General features: G+C 39.9%; 1 protein-coding gene across 8 annotated transcripts in view; it reads left to right on the top strand.

Moving 5' to 3' along the window:
• Positions 1–23,299, top strand: part of MYLK (myosin light chain kinase) — a 204,006-nt gene that overhangs the window by 168,253 nt on the left and 12,454 nt on the right. For all 8 annotated transcript variants that reach the window (XM_050339617.1, XM_050339616.1, XM_050339620.1 and 5 more), the window contains 6 exons: positions 4,749–5,051; positions 8,676–8,711; positions 8,810–8,903; positions 9,895–10,098; positions 14,905–15,122; positions 20,157–20,280. In XM_050339617.1, coding sequence (XP_050195574.1) covers positions 4,749–5,051; positions 8,676–8,711; positions 8,810–8,903; positions 9,895–10,098; positions 14,905–15,122; positions 20,157–20,280 — 979 coding nt within the window. The remainder of the gene's footprint in view (positions 1–4,748; positions 5,052–8,675; positions 8,712–8,809; positions 8,904–9,894; positions 10,099–14,904; positions 15,123–20,156; positions 20,281–23,299) is intronic.

Below are 23,299 nucleotides of genomic sequence, written 5' to 3'. Positions count from 1 at the left end.
AATGGTTCTTGTGTTCCAAGGGCTCTGTAAACTGAGCCATGTGGAGAAGGCAGTGAGCTCTAGATTGCACAGTTTCATGTTACGTGGGTGTCCTGGATGAGCTGTGGGTTCACCTCCTATGCAGAAAGAGAGAAAATCCCTTTCCTTATCAGAAGGAATTTTGGGTTATACACCACTAAAAAAAAGGCAAGGACATCAAGTCAAATATGTCTGATAAATAGCAATGATTTAAAGGCTGAGCATGCTTATGTTTTATGCTTCTCAGAGTGCACAAATACAAATTAATTAAAGGTTACTCCAGGCTGTATATCAAAACCTGTTTACCAAAGTATTTCCGAGAACTTGTCCGAGGAAGGAGTGCAGCTGAATTCAATTTGGGAGTAAATAACAAGTGTGTGGTTCAATTCTGGTATGGTCTGCAAAGTGGCTTATACATTGCATGTGAGGCCAGCTCATGACCTTGTTATCTGCCCCAAGGAACACATGCCACAAAGAGTAAACTGGAATCTGACCTCCTTGCTCTGGGGTAGTGGTAATTTACGCCTCCCTTTGTTGAGAAGTAGGGTTTTTTAATAGTGTGCCTAGTTTGCTGGAGGACAAACTGAAGAAAGCACCTCCTTCAGGTCACCTCCACTCCCCTCTCCCTCCTCTCTGCACAGGTTATGGCACACAGGAGTTGCTACTGCTGTCTCCTCTGTCAGTGACTTAATGCAGTCTCTGTGCTGCTGTGCAGAACAGTCCCTGAGTGAGGCTTGAGGCCAAGCTAGCTGCTTATCCATCTCCTTTGCCTACCACAAGGCTTTGGAAGCCAGCTTGGGGCAGCCCTACTGATATTCCTAAAGAGATTACGTGGGGAGCTTTGTGCTTGAGTCCCCCTCCTCGTTATCTCCTGCAGCCATACTGTTGGGCAAATGAGGGGATCAGGCATCCTGGTGAAACAGGTGTAAGAACTGTCTGCTGCAAAGGCACTGGAGGTTGTAGGATTCTGACCAAGTTCAACAGGACTGTGTGGATACAGCCAGTTTGACCATGGCAATCTAGAACACCATAACGCTTAGCTGTGTCTTAATTTAGGTGTTATGTGTGTGCTGTAAGTTAGCCAGGACTGGAGTACCCCTAGTTTCACATAGTTAAGACATCTTATGGTGGTTTTCTTTTTTTGCATACAACAGTGAAATTGAAGTTAGAGTTGGATATTTTAAATTCATTCCTTCTCCTATAGAAATGTTCACAGGGAGCAGGGCGTTTTTCGATACTCTCCCTGCATTCTAGTTCCCATGTTGTTTCGTAGCTATGGTTTGATCCAGAACAGGAAGAACAAAATTGTGGTCCAATAAAGCCAATGTAAAGCCCTCATAACATAATTCAAAGTATGAAATATGTCTCTGTGTGTCAAAGACTGCACATGACATGCAGTGAAACACTGGAGATGGTCAGGGACATTAATGGTATAATAAACACTAAAACAGAAGGACAAAATAGGGAACTGTGCTTGTCTTCCACATCCCTCCTCAAACCACAGGATAACTTTATTGGAAGCAATTAATTGTGCTGATAGAGGTTTTATATTCCAGAAGAGAATGTAGTTTGGCAAAATATTCTAGCTTTCAATACAGACCGATGAATACAGGGTAACCTTCAAAATCCCCCTAGAGTAAACTGTGAGAAACAAAACAGACACATGGAGAGACCATCTGCAGATTCTCTGAATGTGCAGAGCTGTAGAATACCATCCAGTCTGATACCAAATAATTTTTAAGCATGGTAAAATGGTACATATACATCTGTCATATTAAAAAAGAGCAAAGATTAGGTTTTCATTCCTGTTTATGATCTCCCATAGCGGCTACCACCCAGTATTTCTGCACTGAACAGATCTGCACACGGTAGACTTCAAACAAAACTGTACATCTTTCTGGCTCCATAGAGTCCAGCCAGGGTTGCAGGTTTTCATCTTTGCCTACTGGAAAAAATTTATTAAGAAAGTAGAAATATTCCCAAGGCTAGCAGATATTAGTCTAAAGCTGTGTAGCATTTCCTTTGCCACTGATGTCCCCTTGGCCATGAGTGTTTTCTCTCCAATGCTCACATACCTAAGCCTTGCTTCTGTAAACTGTGCTGGCCAAAGGGATTGCAGTTATCTAGGTGAGTCACAGAAAGACAGGTCACTAAAGTAACTGTGCCCTGGGCAGTTGATAAATCATGCCCAGAGTTTCATCTGAAAACAGAAGTGTGTTGAAAGTCAGCAATGGGAGATGTATTTTCATGTCCTGCGCAGAAAGCAGGCTACCATGCTCTGCAAATACCAAAACGTGGGCACACTTTCATCCATCGATATAAAATTCAGTGCAGAGCATTAGAGCAACCTAACCCTTTATTTTTAAGCAAACACATACCCTCCAGATTGAGCTGTGTGCACAGACAGTGTCAGAGACCCACTACACTGGCAATCCTGAACAGATGCCTCTGTAAGGTGATGAACTACTGGCTTAGCTTTTTCTTTCAAGTATTTTCCTCTTGCTCTCAGAACGGCTCTGTTCTGTTTAGATTTAGGATAATACTTATTCAAGTTCTATCTGCATCTTGAGATGATAAGCTCCAAGGAGGCTGGGGCAGGACTGGTATGGGGAAGAGGGGTGCTGCTGTTCGAGCTCCAGGAGATGAAGATTCAGTTCTCATCTTTGCTACAGTCTCTCTTTCTAATTGTAGACAAACCATATAACCTCTCTGTCACTCAGTTCATTATATCTACTCTATAAAATCATGCTTATTAGTCCCTTTTATTCTGCCAGAAAATGAGGTGGGTAAAATGTGACAACTAAGCAGGGCAATAAGCCATTCCAGAGGTTAAGGATATCAGGTCTCTGACACGTGTTTAGTAAGAGATGTACTGTATAATGATGACTCCTAGTGGAATGGTGTTTTACGTGTTGCCAAAATGAATAAAGATAACCCAGATTCTGACAGTCCCTTTTTCTTCCACCTGGGCGTTCTACTACTGAATGCAGTGGCAAACTTTGTGTCCATCTCCCTTCCTCCCTCACAGTCTTTTCCCTCATGCTTAACAAGTTCTATTTATGTATCTTCTAATGTGTTTCAGTTGTGGAGGGAGATGTATTTTTCATTGCAATTGAACTAAAAGGAATAAAAAAACTTTTATTAAAGGGAAATCAGTGGGCAATGAAACTTGCATTCTTCCAAATAGTGAACTGATATTTAATTGTCAGATTAGACTATCCCACTTTCCCTCTCTATGAGTAAAACCACAGCAGTCAGAGGAGAGATTTCGCTGTCCAAGAACTAAAGGCATGTTTGTGAGAAACTGTGGCTATTTCTGTCTGTTCAGTGATTTCCCTAGGAATAATAATTTGGGTATGGAGGGAGAACTGATATAGTCTGCCACAGTAAGGCTTTGATCAAAGTCCACAACAGTTTTTTCCAGCATTTGGATGTTTTTATTGCTGAGAAAGTGGCTGTATTTTTGGCTGCTTTGTCAGCTCTGCCTTTCCTAAGGAGAAAGTGATAATGTCCATTAGCAGTTTTAACAAGCAAAATGGAACAAGATTTTTATCAGTCCATGTCCAGTGTAACCACTGTTTGTAGGATCCCACACTTTCTGGCTTTCTCTTTTCATCTTCTTTCCTTTATCCCATCCTTTGATTTCTCATTCAACCTTTGGCCACTAGTACATCCAGATCAACATCATCGTTATTTTGTAGTTTTTGCTGGATTACTTCTGAGAGGATTATTTCCAAGGAAGATATTTGTTCCCTTTAAAGTCTTTTGAAGTGCTTAACTCCCACAATTATTTTCTAAATGAGTAATTTTTTAAAAAAAGTCATAATTTTTGTCTTAGAAGAACATTGATTTTGATAAGTAATCATTAAACTTAACTTTGAAAACGTTTTATAACTGCAAGGTTTTTGTATTTCATTGGGTGTTTGCATAGTTGGATGCTCATCTGCACTCCAGGTTCTGCTGGTATTGGATCTTGTAATGCAAATAAGGACTGCAGTAGCAAGCCTCTAACTGAGGGAAACCAGAAGTTTTATATTCCACTTCCTCAACAATTTCCAAAACACATATGAGATTAAAAAAAAATCAATACTTAAATGATGTACTCTAAATTGAATTCCTTCTTACCAAAAAGTGCAGTAGGCTTCCAAAAACTGCAGATAGGTGAAGTTGTTCACTAAATTGTTTGCAAAGTTGTCAACCTTCGAGGTCTTGTTTTTGTGCCAACAAACTGAGTTTAGTATGTCTGCTACGCAGGTATACGTGGATGAGTGGCACGTTATGAGGCTGCAAAATGTTATCAATGGCCCTACAGTGTGAAAGCAGATGAAGGGAACTGAGATGGAACTGTTACAGGGATATTCCTCTAAGGAAGATCACCAAGGAGTGGTTTGCACTGTTGTGGGAGATTGCAGGCATAGCTGTGACTGATTTTAGTCCCCACTTTCTGCAATGATGCTGTGAAGGGCATTAGGTTCAGCATGGCTTAGCCAGATGCCCACAGAACTGAACAACCCATACTGAAGCCAATGTAGGATTGGCATCCGTTTTGAGTAATTCATGTACATCTGTCTGCAGTCCAGCTGTTCCTCCTTCCTGCAGTACAAACCTCTGAAGCAGAGCAGTGGAATGGAAAGAAAAGGGCTGTTAGCTAGGGCCACTAATAGCCTAATGGAAGTTTTGTCTCTCATCCTCACAATTTCATCCAAGGTGCTTTGCATATGTTTCTGCAGATAAGCCAGACCCACCCGCTGGAACACCTTGTGCATCAGACATACGGAGTTCCTCCCTCACTCTCTCCTGGTATGGCTCCTCCTATGATGGTGGAAGTGCAGTGCAGTCCTACACCGTGGAGATCTGGAACTCAGTGGACAACAAATGGACAGACCTCACCACCTGCCGCAGCACCTCTTTCAACGTGCAGGACCTGCAGGCCGACCGGGAGTACAAATTCCGTGTGCGGGCTGCCAACGTGTACGGCATCAGCGAGCCCAGCCAAGAATCTGAGCTGGTAAAGGTTGGAGAGAAACAAGAAGGTTAGTTCTTAAGAGAAAAAAAATATCTAAATTCAATAAAACTCTATCTTAACAGTTCCTTAGTGAGGCCAGGCAGCTGCACACACTCCTTGGCATGTGCCGCTGTGCGGTCAATGCTCGTGCTGGCCGTACGTGTGCTGAAGGCCCTTCACAGGCTCCATGTGGGTGTCTGAGCACATCAGACTCGCGTGCCTGCAGTGTGGAAACTTGGCTTTGGGGATCCCAAATCCCTGCCTTGTGAAAGCAACCAGTAATTCTCTTTCTGGCTTGCCGTGTGAGTGCTGGCTGACAGAGTTCTGCAGTGCAGTGCACAGGTAATGGGAGACAAAACTTTTCACACGTTACACATTCAGTCCATGCCCAACTGGAAAATGATGTTTGGTGGATCACCTGAAATGCACTGAGGGATTCATTATAGTTTATACTGGACATGCCATGGAAAAACAAGCCATAAACAGTATCCCAAATTAGCTTTTGGAAAAAGTAAGTGTGCTTGCTGCTAGCCAAGCACAGAATATGAAGCAGAAACTGAACTGGCGTCTCATACCTAGTTGTAGTTCCCATGTTTTCAATCCCAGCATGATAAAGCACCTCAGTCCTGTTGCCCCTAGTATACCCATCTTGTGAATTCATGGCTATCCGAGTTAGCATGTTGGTTTTGCAGCTTTATGGATGCTAAAAATATTTTTAGGGGTTTTGACTACAGTTGTATGTATTTTGAAAAATATTTTTCGGTATCCTTCTTAATTTTTGCTTAAGATTTTCTCAAAGGACTAATAGGAAGAGTTGGATCATTGTAGAAATTATTTAGAAACTGGTACTAAAATTTGAAACACACAAATATCAGTATTATTTTCAAAACCAGAGACTCACTGTGTATTTTTGTGCACACCCACATCCACCTACTGTAGACAACTTCAATAGTCATCTACCAAAACTCCCACACCAGGGATCATGTATTTTGCCATTTTTCCTGCCTTTGAGGAGTGGACTGTATGTTGTACCTCTCCCTCCTTACTTATGTATGTAGGGCTTTGGAGATTTAAGCGTTCCACAGCGCCCTTGTGAAGTTATCTTCCACTGCCAAAGCAAGACAAAGTGATAGCAAAGTGATGCAGCATCACACAACTGTGTGAGCCTCTCAAAAGACATTTCTAAACGAAAGTAAATCATATTTCTCCTTAAGAGACAAATTGGATGCATTCTGAGAATTTACTTCCTGCTATTTGCAAGATTTAAAACCCACTCTAAATGAAAATGCACCTTCTCTTCAAAGGGAGAAAAAATAACAGGAAGAATAGCAATAAAATTGAATGGTATAGGCTCTTCATAATAAAATTCCCTGTGTTTGAATGCCCTCTTTCTTTAGTTGCTGGACAAGCACCTTCTAGAGTTGGGGACCTGACTCTTCTCTACTTTTGTTTTTCCTGGAGCAAGCACTACCTATACTGGACCAAAGCAAACAAGCTATTTTTATTTTTAAGACTGAGAGTTTTCTTACATAGATTTAGTTAAAAAATGTTAGAAAGTGTATGAATCATTGTGATACATACAGAAAAAAAAGCAACAAAAGAGTTGTTTTGAGCAAAAAGAAAATGCGTTCTGTTGCAGGAGGGGGTGTTGTCTTTGTGCTCTCAATCCCATGGCTTCTTGATTTCAATTCTTGATACTGCAGCTAGTGTGGAAAAAGAGCAAGTCATCTAAAGAGTGATTTTTCAAGTGTGTGAATATAGCTGGTGCTTTAATTAAAGGCAGTGGAAAATGCATGTGTTCAGCACCTGCCAAAGTCAGGACTTTAGGCTGCCATCTATGTAAACACTTAGCTGAGTAACCAGGGATTTTCCGTGGCTGCCAGGAAGTCTGATTACTGATTTTCATACTGAGGTGGCCAGAGCATATTAGCAATCTCCATATAATCACACTGAAGAAAGGCATGGCTAAATTTTCACTGTGCATTTAAAGAAAACAGCTACTAAGATAAAGCTGTAAGTCACAACACATTAAAGTGCACATTGCCATGTTTGAGGAAAATTTGCTAGTTGACTGACTTCTGAGAAAGGTTTTAGCACAGCTACTCAGCACTTACCAACAACCTCAGATATGTTCCACTTATATAATTTAGGCTTCCACTGGTGGACCAAAATGTTTCTGGTTCATGGCTTCAGTACCGTGTCACTGCAGAACAGGGAACTGACCTCTTGCCTAATCAGTATTTGGCAAACATTAACTACTGGCAGCGTGGCTGGGAGCAGCTCCCTTATGCAGCCCTTAAAAGGGGAGGAAAATGCGCTGTGCTCTGTGCAAGGGTGGTTTGTAGCGGAGGAAGATCTGAGGACAGCTACCCCGGGTGGGGCAGGCTCGCTTCCCTCTCTGCTCCTCTGGTAGATCTCTGCGAACCAGCTCGTCTGTGCTGGAACAAACAAGGGTCAAACTCCAGAAAAAAGAGAGAAAGGCTTTAGCAAAAGACTATATCTGCTTGACTGGCTTCGCTACCAGCACACAGATGCAGCGTGATGTGGTGGATGTAAAAGGGTGAGGCACCAGAGCAGCTCTCTGCTCACCGGCACCCTTTATTTCTGTTGTTTTCTTCTCATCTGCTGTACAACTCTGTACTCTCAAGCACCTAACAGCACTCAGAGTACTGAATTAATGTTTCATAACATAAATCTGTTGACACAGGGGGAATAAATCCCTTGGTTAGCCTTGCACTCCCTGATGGCAAAGTGCAGCTTCAGCAGCTACAGGGAGAATTGAACAGGGCACTGTGCAACTGCCTTTGCAGTTTCTCAAATTACTGGTCATAGCCACAGGTCTTAGGAGCAAGCCCAAGCCATCTAAGTAATATAGAACAACATCCCAGCCATACCCCCTTTTCCTTCATACCTGCAGGCAACATAGGGAATAATACACAAAACAGTGCTAGTGGCAATTCATGTGTATGAAAACTAAAAATGAAAATCAGGACACTCAGGCCAGGTTTTACTCTCACTTAAGTCACTGGGCTTGCCAACATCTCGCCTGTCTTTGAGTATGGCTGCAGAACTAAGGCTCCCTTTGAACCTCAGTGATTACAAAATTCAGCCATGCTCAGGGAAACACATGCTGTCCAAATTTTGTTGATATCCTGAGTCGGAAAAATTTGTCTGGATGCTTTGCAAGAAATCTTTTCATGCACAAACTTGTTTAAAATTTAGCTTTGCAGTCAAAAAAAAGGTATATCAAAACTAGAAAAAGATTTGTCATTGAACCAGAAGTGCTATTGATTTTAATATTTTTAATTTATTTTCTATTCCCCTAAGGCATTCCTAGAGGTATTTCGTAGGTGACTTTGAACCGATGCACTATGCTGATGTTTCTACTAGGCAGGTGTAATAGACAAGTAGTGCAAACATGAACCTGATGTATTCAGAAATGGTGACTACACTGTGATTGTGTAGTCAATCCTCATGTAGAAGTGGTGAAAAGAGTTTAATTGAAAAGTTAATGCACAAACTCCCTGACTGCTTTTTGCTGCTTTGCCATAGGATCTATCAGTTGTCCATGTCACTGTGAACAATCTGATGTCCAGTGTAACTACCATATCCTATATAAAACATTATACGTGTCTTTTTATTTTCATCACAGAACCTAAAGAGGATGAAGCGGAGCTATCTGATGACGGTAAGAAGTGCATGTTTTAAACAGGACAAATGCAAATCTGTGCTTTTTGTTCACGTTTTCTGGAGCTTTTAATCATGGTCCTTGATACCTGTTTGTAGAGGGGAAAGAAACAGAGGTGGAATATCGGACTGTTACAATCAACACTGAACAAAAGGTGTCGGATGTCTACAACATTGAAGAGAGGCTGGGATCGTAAGTACTGTACTGTGCTCTTGAAGGCACAGAGTTTTCAAGGCTACCAGTCAATTATAAAGATCACATGCATTCATTCTTTGATGCTGTCTTGAACTTTCAACATTCCAGCTGGGCTCCTGCTAAACAGATTTTAATGTATTGTTGGCTTCCACTCCATAAAGATCCTTTACTCTTATTAACTGATCATTTTAAATGGGCACTTACATGTATTTGTGGCAAGGAAAAGAGAGCCCACAAATGAACAAAGCTAGAGGATTCATTTGTTTTTCAGTGTTTTAAAAGCTATCTGAAAAAAAAAGGTACACATTGTGTACTTGCATTTCCATTATATCCATTAGCAGTAATAAGATTATCCTGCCCACAGGCTAGAATCTCTGTTGACAGGGGTCATAATCCCAAAGAGCATTAATAGTATTGCTAAGAGAAGGTCAGTGATTAGCCTGGCTGTGTTTCTCAGGGTTCCAACTCGTGGCTCTGTGAACTGCATGCCATGATAATCTTCCAGTGATTTGTGCTGAAGGCCAGGGGATCCTGTGTGCTGCCATTAATAAATCTCGATAAGTGTAACGTAGAGGTAGAATTGTACATATACAGCAGTGTGAAATAACAGTGCTGAGCGTTCGGACTCTGATTTCCCCTATATCCTACACCTGATATGTCTCACCTGCTGCCCCTTCAGAGGTGTACAACCTACAGAAAACTGGGCAGAAAGACTTCAGTCACATGAGTTAAAGCCTGGTAGGAGTCCAGTTTTTGAACACTCATATAAAACTTGCTCACTGGAATGGCAGTGGATCTCTAAATGTGGTATTCATTCAGAAGTTCTTGCAGATTACTCTGCACAAAACCATTATAGAACAATACTTGATATTTAGACACTTTTATTTCAGAATGGACTGGTTGTGCTGTAATATTTAGTAAAATGTTGCTATTCGTGGTGGCCCATGCATTGCAAAAACATTTTATGGAAATAGTTATATATTTTCAGGGGAAAATTTGGACAAGTCTTCAGGCTTGTTGAAAAGAAGACTGGAAAAGTTTGGGCAGGAAAATTTTTCAAAGCCTATTCTGCTAAGGAAAAAGAGAACATAAGGGATGAAATCAGCATCATGAACTGTCTACATCATCCAAAACTTGTCCAATGTGTAGATGCCTTTGAAGAAAAAGCCAACATCGTCATGGTCTTGGAAATGTAAGTATAAAGCAGATCACACTGGCAAAGCTAATAATGTTGAAAATAATTGTGTATACAAAAGTAGCAACTTATCCAAACGTGGAACTGTCAAAAACTTCAGGATCTGCAGGGCCTGAATGGCTTTCTCATCTTGCAAGTTTTCCCAAGTATTTATCCAGCTTGTTTAAACTGTGTAAGTGAATCTGTGTAGGATCTTTTAAAAATCTGTGAAGATGTCTTACAGTTTTTATTGTCTTGTTTGCTTGTTTTTTAAAGTACATGTGGTGGGTGTTTGCAGCTCACTCTTTTATTGCCAGCTTGGGAGAGCAGAGACTTTCCTTTAGAACTAAAAATATGTTTAAGGAGGAGAATTCTTTTTTCCTTTAGGCAATTCTAAACATGTATTGAGAATACAACAGATGTTGCTTGCAGAGAACTGAATGTTGGTGCATAACAGACAGTAAGAGAGAAAGATGTGGTTCAGAATGCAAAAATCTAAGGCACATTCTAATAAAATAGTTGAATTTCCATAAAAAATTGATCATGACAAATTTATAGTGCTCAAGAGATACGAGGAACACTTCAGTTTTCATAATATCCCATTTTTATATTTTTAAGGGACCTCAAAGGATTAGCCCAGTGTGGTTTTCCTACAACACATAAATACTTTGATTGCAAAACATTTTATTACAACAAGGCAGTTCTGTATAAAAAAATCTCCACAGGTAAACCCAGTGAATGTTCTAAATCTGCATCAGTAGATGCAGAAAGATTATGCTGACTGCTTTCCCTAAAAACTAATTAAACATGAATTGATCTGCCCCTAAGGTCAATACACAGATTCTCCGTGATGGCCCAGGTGTAGCAGCTGCAGAAGGGAATCTCTCCTTTACTTGAAAGTCCCTTCATCCAAAACTAGATAATTAAGTAACACTGAATTTGAAGACAGGCTATCCCACTGTCTTGTTCTTGCTGACTAAGACAGCAACACTTATTTTTACCTCCCAGGAATTGTTCACCATGGGCTCCTCATGTCACACTACTGTGGGCAGCAGCAGAAAAGCACCATTCAGAAGCAGTGCTGTAAAGCATCTCACAGGGCTGTGACCTGAGTACCTTTTTATTTAAAGATAGTAGATATTTACTTCCATTTAAAAAAAAAAAGGAAAGGGGAAAAAAAAGACGGTTCAGAACATGTTGGTGCAACAAAATTCATTATAAGAAAAGAATCTGCACAGCTTGAGATGGAAAGTAATGGTCAGGCTTCACAAACAATGACCAACAAGATCAATGTTTGCATCATCCATAATGCACCTTCTTGGTTTGAATCCCATACTTGTGGCAGCAGCAGCTGGAAGGAAAATTAAATCCTGATCTGTGATGATGTTTTTCCAAAAAAGTTACATCAGTTTACTGTTCTGCTGCCACACCTACTTCATGTGCTGTCTGATGCAAGAAGGAGAAGTAGTTTTTTTGCTGGCTGCAAGTTCTGAGTAAGATAGAAATTGTTTGAGGCAAAGGAGACTATATGTCTATTTTGCTTGCTTGGCACTTGCTTAGATTATGTGCAAACTACTACTGCACTGGCATATTTCAAAAATTGGATTTTACAACCCTGGAACTTATGTGCAAGAAAGTGTTTTTATTTTTAGATTGAGCAGTTGAGCAAGCTGATGATGGTAAGGGAAGGGAACCCTACTTAGCTTGGAACTGGGAGCTGGCAGACCTAATGGAAAACAAGGAGATGTATAAAGAGTCTGGAATAGCATATGGCTTTACACTCCATTAGTTCCCCCCCGACAGCAAAGGGGTTTTACTTTTCAGAAACACAGAAAAGTGCAATCAAATTTAAAGTAGCTTTGTTAACCAGTCTAATTAGATGTGATTTTAGTTTTTGGGTGGCCGCCTTTTCTGATTTTTGTGCCACCCCACTGAAAGTTCCACAGTGTCAAGCAGCAGTGCGTCCCAGCCCTGCAGCAGGATTGTGGTAATGCATGGATTTCAAATAAATCCAGCTTACCTGCTGTTAGTCTCATTTTAAACCAGATTTTAACAGGGACAGGAATTTAGCAGCTCCCCCTCTACTCGAATTGGAGCTATTGCTAAGAAGCACATTTGGAATTTTCTTCTTGGTATTTATTATAAATTTTTCATTTTAATTTTATCCCCTTATCTTTCTTAGAACCTTTTAGACTTCACCCTCCATCCTTTTAATATTTTTCATTACACTATTTTATATGCTTTGATTTCATATTTAAAATAAAATCAGATTTTTTTATCTTGAATTTTAAATCAAACACTATAATGAGATGTTCTCACCTGAAAACCTTTTCATCTACCATTTGCTGGAAGTCAAGGGCAAGTCTCAGGCATTTCCTTTTCAAATATAGGAATGTACTGGTTCTACAAGAAGCATCTCAGTGGAAAAATAAATCTGAAAAATAGTATCATGTTGTAAATGTCCTTCAGCACTGGAATATAAATACCTTAACGTTTTTGTATACTTCAGATAGTCAGTTAATTTTGACATAGGTCAGAAGAAGATTACTGTATTACAAATTAAGATTATTGGAGCAAAATCTCAGCACTAAACTCCATTCATTTGATGTGATTTAAGGCAGCACAAGTCATGAAGGTTTTCTCCTTTTTTTTGAAGGTAGATTTATTAAAATGCAGCTGAGTGTTTGCCTGGGCAACAGAATCTTCTCACTGTTCCTCCACGACCTAAAGTTTATAAGAAAACAATTTTACAGTGGGTATTCTGTGATTCTGTAGACATGAATATTTTCCTCTATGGCCTCATCTAGAGAAGACTGAAAAGAGGATTCTCAACTACTTGAGGCTGTTTGAACAAATCCAACTTCTGCTTCTGTGTATGGGTAGAACCTGATCCACACTGGTTTGATTCAGCTTCCTAACCTGGCAAAAATTAAGCTGGATTTGTCTTGGGATATAAATGCAACATTATTCATTCTATGAAATGCATAGCAATTTAATCTAACATTGCTACCAGGGTGTCTAGAGCTCCCATGGTAAAACCAGCATGCAGATGTATTAACAGTAGGTAATTTCCAAATATACGCTAAAAAGGGGTGCTCAAGACAATGGTACAATTTCTGAAAAGTTTTTGCTTTAAGGATCTGAAAATTGTGATACATTTATAGTAAAAATAAGTCATCATTATCTGTGTTAGACAATACAAGTGGTACATTTTAGATTTAGGATGATTATTGTTTTGAATTGCACAGTGCTCCATATGCAAACGTTTTGCCTGCAGTTGTTTTCACAAACACCTCCATTCTGGTTAATGTCTTACTGAAGCAACAAAATACTAGGTCCCCTGAATGTTTATTCAACAGCTCTGGCCATATTATTGCTCTGTGTTACAAATGTGCTCTAATACAACACAACCTCTCTATTTGTCAAACATATGCTATTCTTACTATTTTCATGTAAATAGAAAACTGCAGTAGCATTTCTAATTACATATGTTCTGAAATCTTATAGCCAAAGCAACAAATGCATCCAGAACTCCAGATGTTACAATTTCAGTTGGGTACATGAGGGATATAATTGTATATCTGGCATCCTGCAAGCATTGCAAGGCCAGTTTTCAGTTTTGTGTTTTCTTTCTGTAACTGAAATGTGCAATTACATTTGGCAATAAGCACGAATGCTGCAAAATATTAAACCATATAAAGACTATGGTGTATTTAATTTAGAACAGATTTCTAAAAGCAAAACTGCTCATCGCTGTTTGCTCCTTTCTCTATGGGTCATTCCCCTTCAGCATAAGAAAAAAAAGTATTTCCCATCTTTGGATGCAAGCAGATAAACCAGTTGAGTGACTACTCAGAATTTAAAACAACACAAAACAAAACAAAGACCAAACACCAAAAAAACCCCACCAAAACTAACAAACCACAACTTAAATTATGCTTTATTAAATCTACATTAATAATGTCCCACTTTAGTTCCACTAACAATCCAGGAGATTCTACCCTGGCAAGACCAATTATTTCACATCTTTAATAAGAATACACATGAATACTCTCTCTTATGCTTTAATAAGTGTAAAAATGGAATTGTCCTACAAGGAGTGTGATGAGGACGCAGCTAAAAATACCAGCACTGAAAGTGTTGTGGGTTATATCCTTGTCCTGTCACAGCTAAGGAGGAAACTCCCTCTGAGCTCACTTGGGTCAGTAATTTACCCTTCGAGCTTTGCATTCCAATTAACCATATCATCAGAATTCTTCCTTCTTCAGCCTGTCTTTGTCACTCTCAATGTCTTCTCCCCAAATTTTTGTTTATCTATTAGAAGTTTTGTCCTCTTTTCCTGGGACCAATTCCGTGTTACTTTAGTTTTCTTTATTTCTGAATTGTGTTGTCTGCACTTGTGTAGTGGTGGCTCATAGGAGGGAAGGAAGCAGCAAGAAATGTGCACTGGGAGTCCAGAGTGGTGTTACGAACACGTGTCAGCAGGGTGACAGTCACAGGGCACACACTTTACTGTCAGCTGCAGGTGACTGGATCCTAAAGGCAGGATGTAAATCCCCACTGCCTGGGATAACAGTACGGGTGTCTCACAGCCCTCACCTGGGACAGAGATTCCGAGTGGAATACATCTATTGATCTCTACCACCCACAAGAGATTCTTCCCATGTTATCCTTGTGCCTATGGAAAGTGCCATTACAAAACACAGATTGCACCCTGAAGTGACTACTGCAAACTTGAACTCTGTATTTCTGTAAAAGAAATAGTTTGATTACTCCCCAAATGAAAATGTTACCAAAATCCTCTTTTTATTCTGTCTCTCCTAGGGTTTCTGGAGGAGAGCTCTTTGAACGCATCATTGATGAAGACTTTGAGCTGACAGAGAGAGAGTGCATTAAATACATGAAGCAGATTTCAGAAGGAGTTCAGTACATTCATAAGCAGGGTATTGTCCACTTGGATTTGAAGCCAGAAAATATTATGTGTGTCAACAAGACCGGTACAAGTATCAAACTCATTGACTTTGGACTTGCCAGAAGATTAGGTAATGACTTCTCTTCCTATTTCAATATTACAGGGGGAAAGGGGCAGGAAAAACACTAATTCATGCTACCTAATATATTCTTTCATATATAAGAGCAAATAATGTTTCCTGTAAATAGTTCTGGGTTTAGGAAAAAATAAAAAAAAGGGAAAAAGAAGGTATTCAAGAGGAGTGTGCAGTGGAGTGTATATAATCTACCTGTCTGTCCCTACAGGTAGGGTATCCCTGTAGATTACAGGTAAAATACACAGTAGTGGTAATGTTAACAAATACTTACATTTGCTCTAGGAAACTATAAATCACTAACTCTCTAACTAAATACTTCATGAATACTACAAACCCTTGAACTTTTTGTAATCAATTAAGGTGATTTTCTAGAGGTCTTTCAGATCCGGATAATTATATTTGCTTTGCATTTACCCATTAGTTTTATAATTTCTTAACTTAAACAGCAGGATATTGTCATAGATGGTAAATATCAGAGGAATTCAATATGGGGCTGTGTAATAGTACTACTTAAAAATAATACAAAGAGGGAAATACCACTTGACAAGTTGCTCCTCTTCCTAAGCTGTTTTTAGCTGCTTTCTATCATTCATTTTGGTCTACGATTCCAACATGCTCTGCAACTTGAAAGCCAAAGACCTTCAAGGGTTCTTGTACAGTTTGAAATTACTACCACCTGGTTTTTGTTATCTGCCTAAATGTTTCTCATCCTAGTTCTTTTGACACTTAAGTAACAGACTACTGCATACCCAAGAATATAATTTTACTGAAACAAACAAAAAGTGCTTTGTTAAATGAATAGGGGAAAACAAATCCACTCTTCAGAAATTGCTGTTCAGTTCCAAAAGTGTATTACATGAATCTTGGTCACACGGACACTGTTAACTCAGAGATAAGATGTTTATTTTATTTATTAAAAAAAGAAATCACTTCCATTTATGTTCATTCACCAGAATGGAGCCGATACTGTTCTGAGAACATAAACTGGATTTTGTTCTTGTTGAGGAAACAGATGAACTGTTAACTAAGTTCCAGTGCCGATGTTTTGGTTATCAGAGGTGTGTGAAAGATTTCAGCCCACGATGTTCCAGCTGTCAGCCTGAAAACTATACATTTATTGCTGCACTGAGTGGATTTCATCAACAAGAGATACAATGTAAACACAGAATGGCCTTTTTATAGAAACTTCTTCAACTACCTTTTTAACTTCAGGCCACAGTTAAACTGACATTTAGCAAAAAGAAGATCCTATTTCAGTAGCCTGTTCATATCCATCAGCTTTGCCATTTTTCTGGTAATCTTGTGGCATCACAGGGCATTGCCCGGCTGACACCAACTTGTGAGCTGCTGCAGTTATACCATCTCTAAAGTCCAGATAACTATTTTGTGATGTAGAAGGATGAGAGCCATGGGCTCTGATGCTGATTTTGATTTTACAATACTATATGGCTTAATATGTTGATAATTCTTGCCAAGTTCCATTATAGGTATTTGCTATTCATCAGCTGCCGTTCTGGATAACTCCACTGTGTGTGGCATTTCCCTAGGAAGAGAAAGTGCCCTTCCATTTCATTCCCATAAAGCAAAAGCACTTTGTCACTTGGGAAGACAATTCTAACAGTTTGGTTGAGAGGATTTTCAAAAGTATAAAACAACTTTTGCTGTTTCATTCACTCACAAAAATTGCTAAAAACACTTTTCACTAATGCCTGCTTCTTGTCAATTGTCTTATGTGGTGCACTGAGGGCACTTGTGCTCCTGCAAACTTTGTGATTATGAAATTGGCTGTCAAAGTCACTTCGGCATTGATAGATGTGGGATTGGAGCCCTCATACTACAGACTTGACTCTGATCAGAAACTGCTCAACCAAGGGATTGCTGAAGGCAGCGATGGCTGACTCTGCACTTCAGCTTTTGAGATTCATTTTTAACTTTTTGTAACCAGTGCAAACTACTGCCTCTAAATATTCATTGTTCTGATCAGTTTTACAGATATTAAGATCAGTTCCTTCTGCAGTCATCTTCTGCAGCTAATTAGTTCTCTTGCACTGTCAGGAAATACCAAAGCTGCAGTGGGATATTTTCCTGACCTTTTTTGGTGTGCTGAGGAACACATGTAGAAAATTGTTTAAGATAAACTTCTTGAGGAGAAAAGAGAGTGATTTTTGAGTACTGTAAAGATTTTTTTTATAAATCAGTTGATTATACACAGTGTCAGCAACAGTTTCCAGTTAGCTTGTCAGCTTTCTATCTGAACTAAGGGATCTCCAAACACAGATCTTACTTGTGTACTAAGCTTGTAAACAACTGGGTAAAGATTTGACATATTATTGCATAGAAGAGATCTTATTCTTTTCCTTTCTTCTTTCTTTTATACACAGAAAATGCTGTATCAGTTGTTTCACACTTTATGCTTGCACTCGAATGCCATGTTTTCAAAAAAACCTCCACATTTCTCTGATGTATGGACAGTGCATTTCATACACCAGCCTTTTGCATACACAGTGGCTCATGGTAGTTTACACAGTGCACAGAAGAGCCTCCAAACTTGGATGTGAAAATCTGAGCCTGAGATTTGGATGACCACGATTAGGCTTTTGGAAAACAGGTTCATTGTGATAAATTTCGGTAACTTTTCATAAAGACAGTTGGAAAAAAATGTAGGTGTTGACTTTAAAAAAAAGGCAATTGAAAAAAATGGGATCTTAGGCTTTCCATTTGCACTTGAAAAAGGAAGGATGATCTCTCTGTGCTCGTGGGCACTCTGAAGAAGACATTGCCCTTCTTTTGGGCTAAGTCACTTTAGATTGGATACTAGAAAAAGGACCTTACTTTTTGGGATAAGAAAACTCTGGTTATGTGACTGTAGAGATGTTGTGGAATAGTTTTGGAATGTGCTTTTTAAAGGCTAGTCAGAGATCTGGCAGGAGCATCTTGATGTTGGTGAACTTGCATGGGAGGATCTGGGTGATTTCCTGCAGCTGCTCCCAGGCATTCTTCTGTCTGTCTCTGGAAATGGGTACTCCCTGCATGGAGGGGTCTCTGAAAACAAGGAAAATAGTGACAACGAGGCTTCTGCAATTAATTTACTATAACCATACCTAAGCAGAGCAAAAAGGGTTGCACAGAATTTAAAATGGGAAACGGGCACGACTGTGAGTGAATTACTGCAGTAGGGCTTAAAAGTTGCCTCAAGCACGGTGTTCAATCTTTAGGCAAGTTATTAACCCCACATATCCTTCAGATTTCATTTGGTAAATTGGGATTTGCATACCTCAAAAGACTACTATCTGAGGTGTTTGATTACATTTCATGAAATGCCTCAAGAGCTTTGAATGGAGGTGAGTGTGGGAGTGGAGTCAGTGCTGGCATCGGCGTCTCTGTCGCAAAACCTGGTAAAGTAAGTTCTGGTAAATAAAAATATTCTGTTAAGATTCAGCATTGTGGACAATTCACTTCTACTGTAGTCTTAAAACTTTTGATTTGCTGTTGTTTAGGGGTTTTTTTAAGCTTTTCTCTTGATTATAGAGCTGCAAATATTTGTACTCATGGTAACCTTAACAGGAGCAGGATTGGACTCTGTTACATCTGTTTTCCTTCCCATCTATATCTGTTTTGTTTAGATGGTAATCTCTTTGGAAGAGCAATGGTCCCCCACAAGGACATTCTACTGTGCCTAATCTGGATGCTACTCTTGCACAAAAGACAAACATAATGCAACGAATCTCACTGAAGGCAGATACTGATTGCTCAGGCACATGTGCAGATTGGACAAGAGTTTCTTGATCTAAATCCAAGCCTGTTTCAAGTCAGAAACAATTTATTTCCTGACATTTTAATTCTTTTATAATACAGTTCTTTTATTGGGATGTGGGGTTTTTTCCCCCAGTCACTAATCAATTCCTTCGTTTTCTTCCTTCTTCATCTTGCTTGTTCTTTTCTTCTTCCCATCCTATTTAGAAGGAGCATTAATGAAAATGAGCCCATTGAGTTTTGCCTAAAAATTTCCAACTTAATGACTTACACTGTGTTTCACTCTATGACCAGAAGTCAGTTGCACACTGGCAGAATAAACTGGCAGTACTATGTCATGAACAAGTTGTTCTTCTACCTTCACCAATGTATTTTCCAGTGGAGCAAAACTGGTGGGTCAGCACAAGAAAAATGACAAGCGAGTTCAGTGCCTCATGATCTCATTCTTTCAGCTCATACTGGTAGCAGGAGCTTCATTGTGGATCATTTTAAAAGCATCCACATTGTGTTTAGGCAGAGACAAATGTGGAACACCTGTGCTACAGGCCAGCTGAGTGAAAGTTTGGAGCAGCTGATGACTGAAGGCTGATGACTTGTGCTTCCCCTTCACCACTTTGGAGCTCCACTGGTGTGGTTGTAGGCAGGCTTTACTGAGAGGCAGTGATCTGACAGATGCTCATCATCGGTTTATATTCTGTTTATTTTCTTGTTTCACTGCTGGCCAGTGCCACTTCAAATTTCAGAGACATGCAACCCACTACTGATTTTCTTTCCTGTTTACACTAGAAAAAAATGTGTTGGATTGAAACAGTTATTTCTTCTTATTCTAATTTTATTACTACTGGTTCTTTTTAGCACAACATACAGGTCCCTTAGCTTTGATAAGTCTTGGATAATTTGTGAACACATTAATTTCTTTCTAACACTGGATTCCTGCAATCCTCTTGTGAAACTGCTAAAGGGATGGAGGCTTTTGTACTTCAGGACATCCAAATGTGAATTAAACAGTGATACTTCTCCTCTTTCTTAGACTTGGTCTTGCAATAGGAACCTTCTTATGTGATTGTACAGTGCTACATGCTTGAGGATGCTTAATAAATAATTCTTTATTTCTATACCTGTATCAGCTAAGAAAAAAGCAGTTCAGCAGTTCTGATAAGGATCTTTTAAAAAACCACAAATATAAGTGCAAAACGGTTTTCCTGTTACTAGAGAATAACTGGTTTTAAAACTCTGCATGCAGCAGTTAATGGTTTTCTCTTTTATTCTTCACAGAAAATGCGGGTTCTCTGAAAGTTCTCTTTGGGACACCTGAGTTTGTGGCTCCAGAAGTTATAAACTATGAACCTATTGGATATGAAACAGATATGTGGAGTATAGGAGTTATCTGCTACATTTTGTGAGTACCTTTGCTGTTCTTAACAGAAATTCTGTCAGTTGCTAAACATAAAAATTTTCATTGGTTTCTAAAGTTTTCTCCAATTTTCAAGCCTTTTCTACTCTGATTAGCAGCTCCAGAATGTTTAATAAAAGTTCTGTGTTTTCTGAAGGGTGCAATTGGTAAACTGCAGAACTGGCAGTTTGGGCAATGCAACCATTTAGTGTCGTACTTCTTACATCACAAACCAGCGACGCTTCATTTAAAAACACAATGTGACAGTATTTTATTATTAACTTTAAACTATTTTTCCCTTCCAGATATTAAAGAAAAATGTTTGGGCATGCACTAATAACCATTAATTTCCATTCTTCTGTTCCAAGAGAGAAAATTTTTGTGAAACTTTGGGGTCTCGTGGGACACGCTTAAGTATCGCAGCATTACCATATCTGTTCAGAGTGCATTTTAATTTATTGCTGAGCACAAACCTCTGGATAAATACATTTTGTAAGCAGCATGGATCGAGCTCATGGAAACATTTTAGAGGATGGTTAGCTGCAGCCCTTGGTTACATATTTCAGTATTGTATTTGATTTTTATATATGATTGGATAACACGTGCTTATGAACATCAATGAGTCTAGAGAAATGTCTATGGAAACACCATCTCCGTGCCTAGAACAGCAAGTGATCTTTCTCCCACTGTGACTGTACACATTTGATGCCACATAAACAAGTGTAAAGAAAAGCTCAGCTTGGAGCATGGTTCTTTCTTCCTCACTCCAGCTTCAGCAGTAAGTAAATGGTAGATCTGCTTTGCATTCATTCCTTTGAAAGGCTCCTCTCAATGCCCTTCCTCATTTACTAAAAGACTGTCCTCTGCCCTGGCTACCCTGCTCCTTAACACCCAGCAATGCACAGTTGTTTGCCTCATCTTTTCCTCAGTCTTGTGCTCCTGCTTGCTTCATGAATCTGTATTTATTCTCACACTCTTCTCATTTCCAAACTAAGCAACATAATTCCCTTACTTGTCCTGTGCAAAAGCTACTACATCAAGTCTCTCTGACTCCCAGCGAAGACTCAAATATTTCTGTTATCTTCTGTTTCTTACATGAAGTGTGCTACACTCTTCAAGGTCACTTTGTTCTGCCAGTTTATTTATGGGACTTCTATTTTCCATTCACTTCCAGCATTTCTTTCTAGATCTTGAAAGCTCGTTTGGATCATTCCATAGTTCAAATAATGTAGACCACACAGGCAGCACTCGGAAGACAAATTCATGCATTTCTCTAGCTTTTGAGGTCTCCTGATCCGCAGGCTCCTGGAAGGCAGGACGGCGATTCCGGGCACATCCATGGAGCCCAGCATTCCCTCAGTGCTGCAGTGCCCTCTGGAGGCCTCCTGCACCCTGGGGAGCGGAGCATTGGCCGCTTTGGGGGAGTTCCACGTCTTTTGCTGGCATTTGTTATCAAAGTGTGTGACGAGTTTCCGAGCGTTGCCGGTACAGGCAGCGACAGACAAGCAAGGCACAGATCGGTGCTGGCAGTTGTGTGTTCCTAAGGCAGGGAGCCAGGGCTGCTGCTCCTGTATGGGCCGTGCTGGGGAACACAGCAATCATCTAAGGAGACAAAGCAACAGGAGCAGGTGAAACAGGTGAAAAAACGTGACATGTCTTGCCAAACACCAGTCTGCCAGCACCGGCAGAACTGCTTCTTCCCAGTTTCTCTGTGCCACCAGAAGCAAGATATTTGGATGCTGTACCACCCAGCTGATGGGGTTGGGGTGGTGTTACACTTGATGCAGCTGATCTGACATGCCTTGTGAAATATATTAAGAAATTACTTATTTGCTGAGGTGTATTTAAGGTCATTTAACTGCTCGTGAGGGGAAACCTACATTACCCAAACATAATGAAAATTTTTTTTTTGATGCATAGCTATTGCCACAATAGTGATTAGCAGTAATAATCAGCTTTTGTCTTTCTTGCCATAAGAATAATGTAATAGAAGTTAGGGAAGATCTGTGAGTCATCACTTGGACTTTTTCTCTCCACCCCAGAGTGACAGGTTCTCGATCTGTCTCAACTTTCTTAAAGCCCAGCTATTTTTACAGACTCACAGCTAGGAGCCATTATCTAAAATGGACCATCACATCATCATTGCAGAATGCAAATAAAAGTCATTGAGAACTGCATATCTCTTCAGTTGTAGCTCTGCTTTCCTGTTTTGATTGTAAGCTCAGAACTGCCAAATCTCATGCACCAAGTGTAAGACTCACTCATTTATTGTCTGCCTCATTTACCATCACTGTGCTTGTAACGTGGCATTTGCACCCTGTCTCTCCCTGCCGTGGTGAGTGGGGCCATGAAGGCAGAGATGAGCATGGTAGCTGCACTGCACTCGAGGGCAGGACTGCTACAGGCAGCTGATGGCCCAAGGCTGCTGTGTCCACCTCCTGATCTAAGTGAAGCAGTAGGGAGCACCTACTGCATGACCTGACATAACATCTCTTTTAAGGTAGGATTCCAGAGTGCTGAGAGACCTGTAACCTGCCTAGAAAGTGACTGTGTTTCCATCATGTGCTGCACAACAGTGAATACAGACCGGGGTTTGCAAAAAGCTGCTGAAGAGTTCTCTGAGTGAATGGTCTTCCCTGCAGAAGAATAAATGGGATGTAATCTTAAGTAGGAAGCAGAGTGACAGCACTTCTGACGAAACCCTGCAGCAAACCCCCTCTCCTGTCCCTCTGCTATGCAGGCATAAGTACAGATATTACATTCCCTGTTGGGATCTGCATCTGTCTTCCTTATCTTCTGACTTAATTCCATCCTACAGTTCATAGGTTCCCTTTCCACATTTCTAAGCTATACATTAAATCCTTTTAATCTTCCTGGATAACTTATTCAGTCCTGTCTCTTCATCTGTCTTTGTTCTTCCTTAAATTTCCCTGTCTGTATTCTCCACTTCATGTTCTTTATCTTCCACTTTTATCTTGTTCTCTGTCCTGTTCTGTATCACAGTACTGTCCTACATACTTAAGTT

The sequence above is a fragment of the Myiozetetes cayanensis genome, unplaced genomic scaffold (assembly GCF_022539395.1).
Source record: "Myiozetetes cayanensis isolate MyiCay16 unplaced genomic scaffold, myiCay2020 scf9, whole genome shotgun sequence".
NCBI lineage: Eukaryota > Metazoa > Chordata > Aves > Passeriformes > Tyrannidae > Myiozetetes > Myiozetetes cayanensis.
This window is presented reverse-complemented; position numbering and strand designations above follow the sequence as displayed.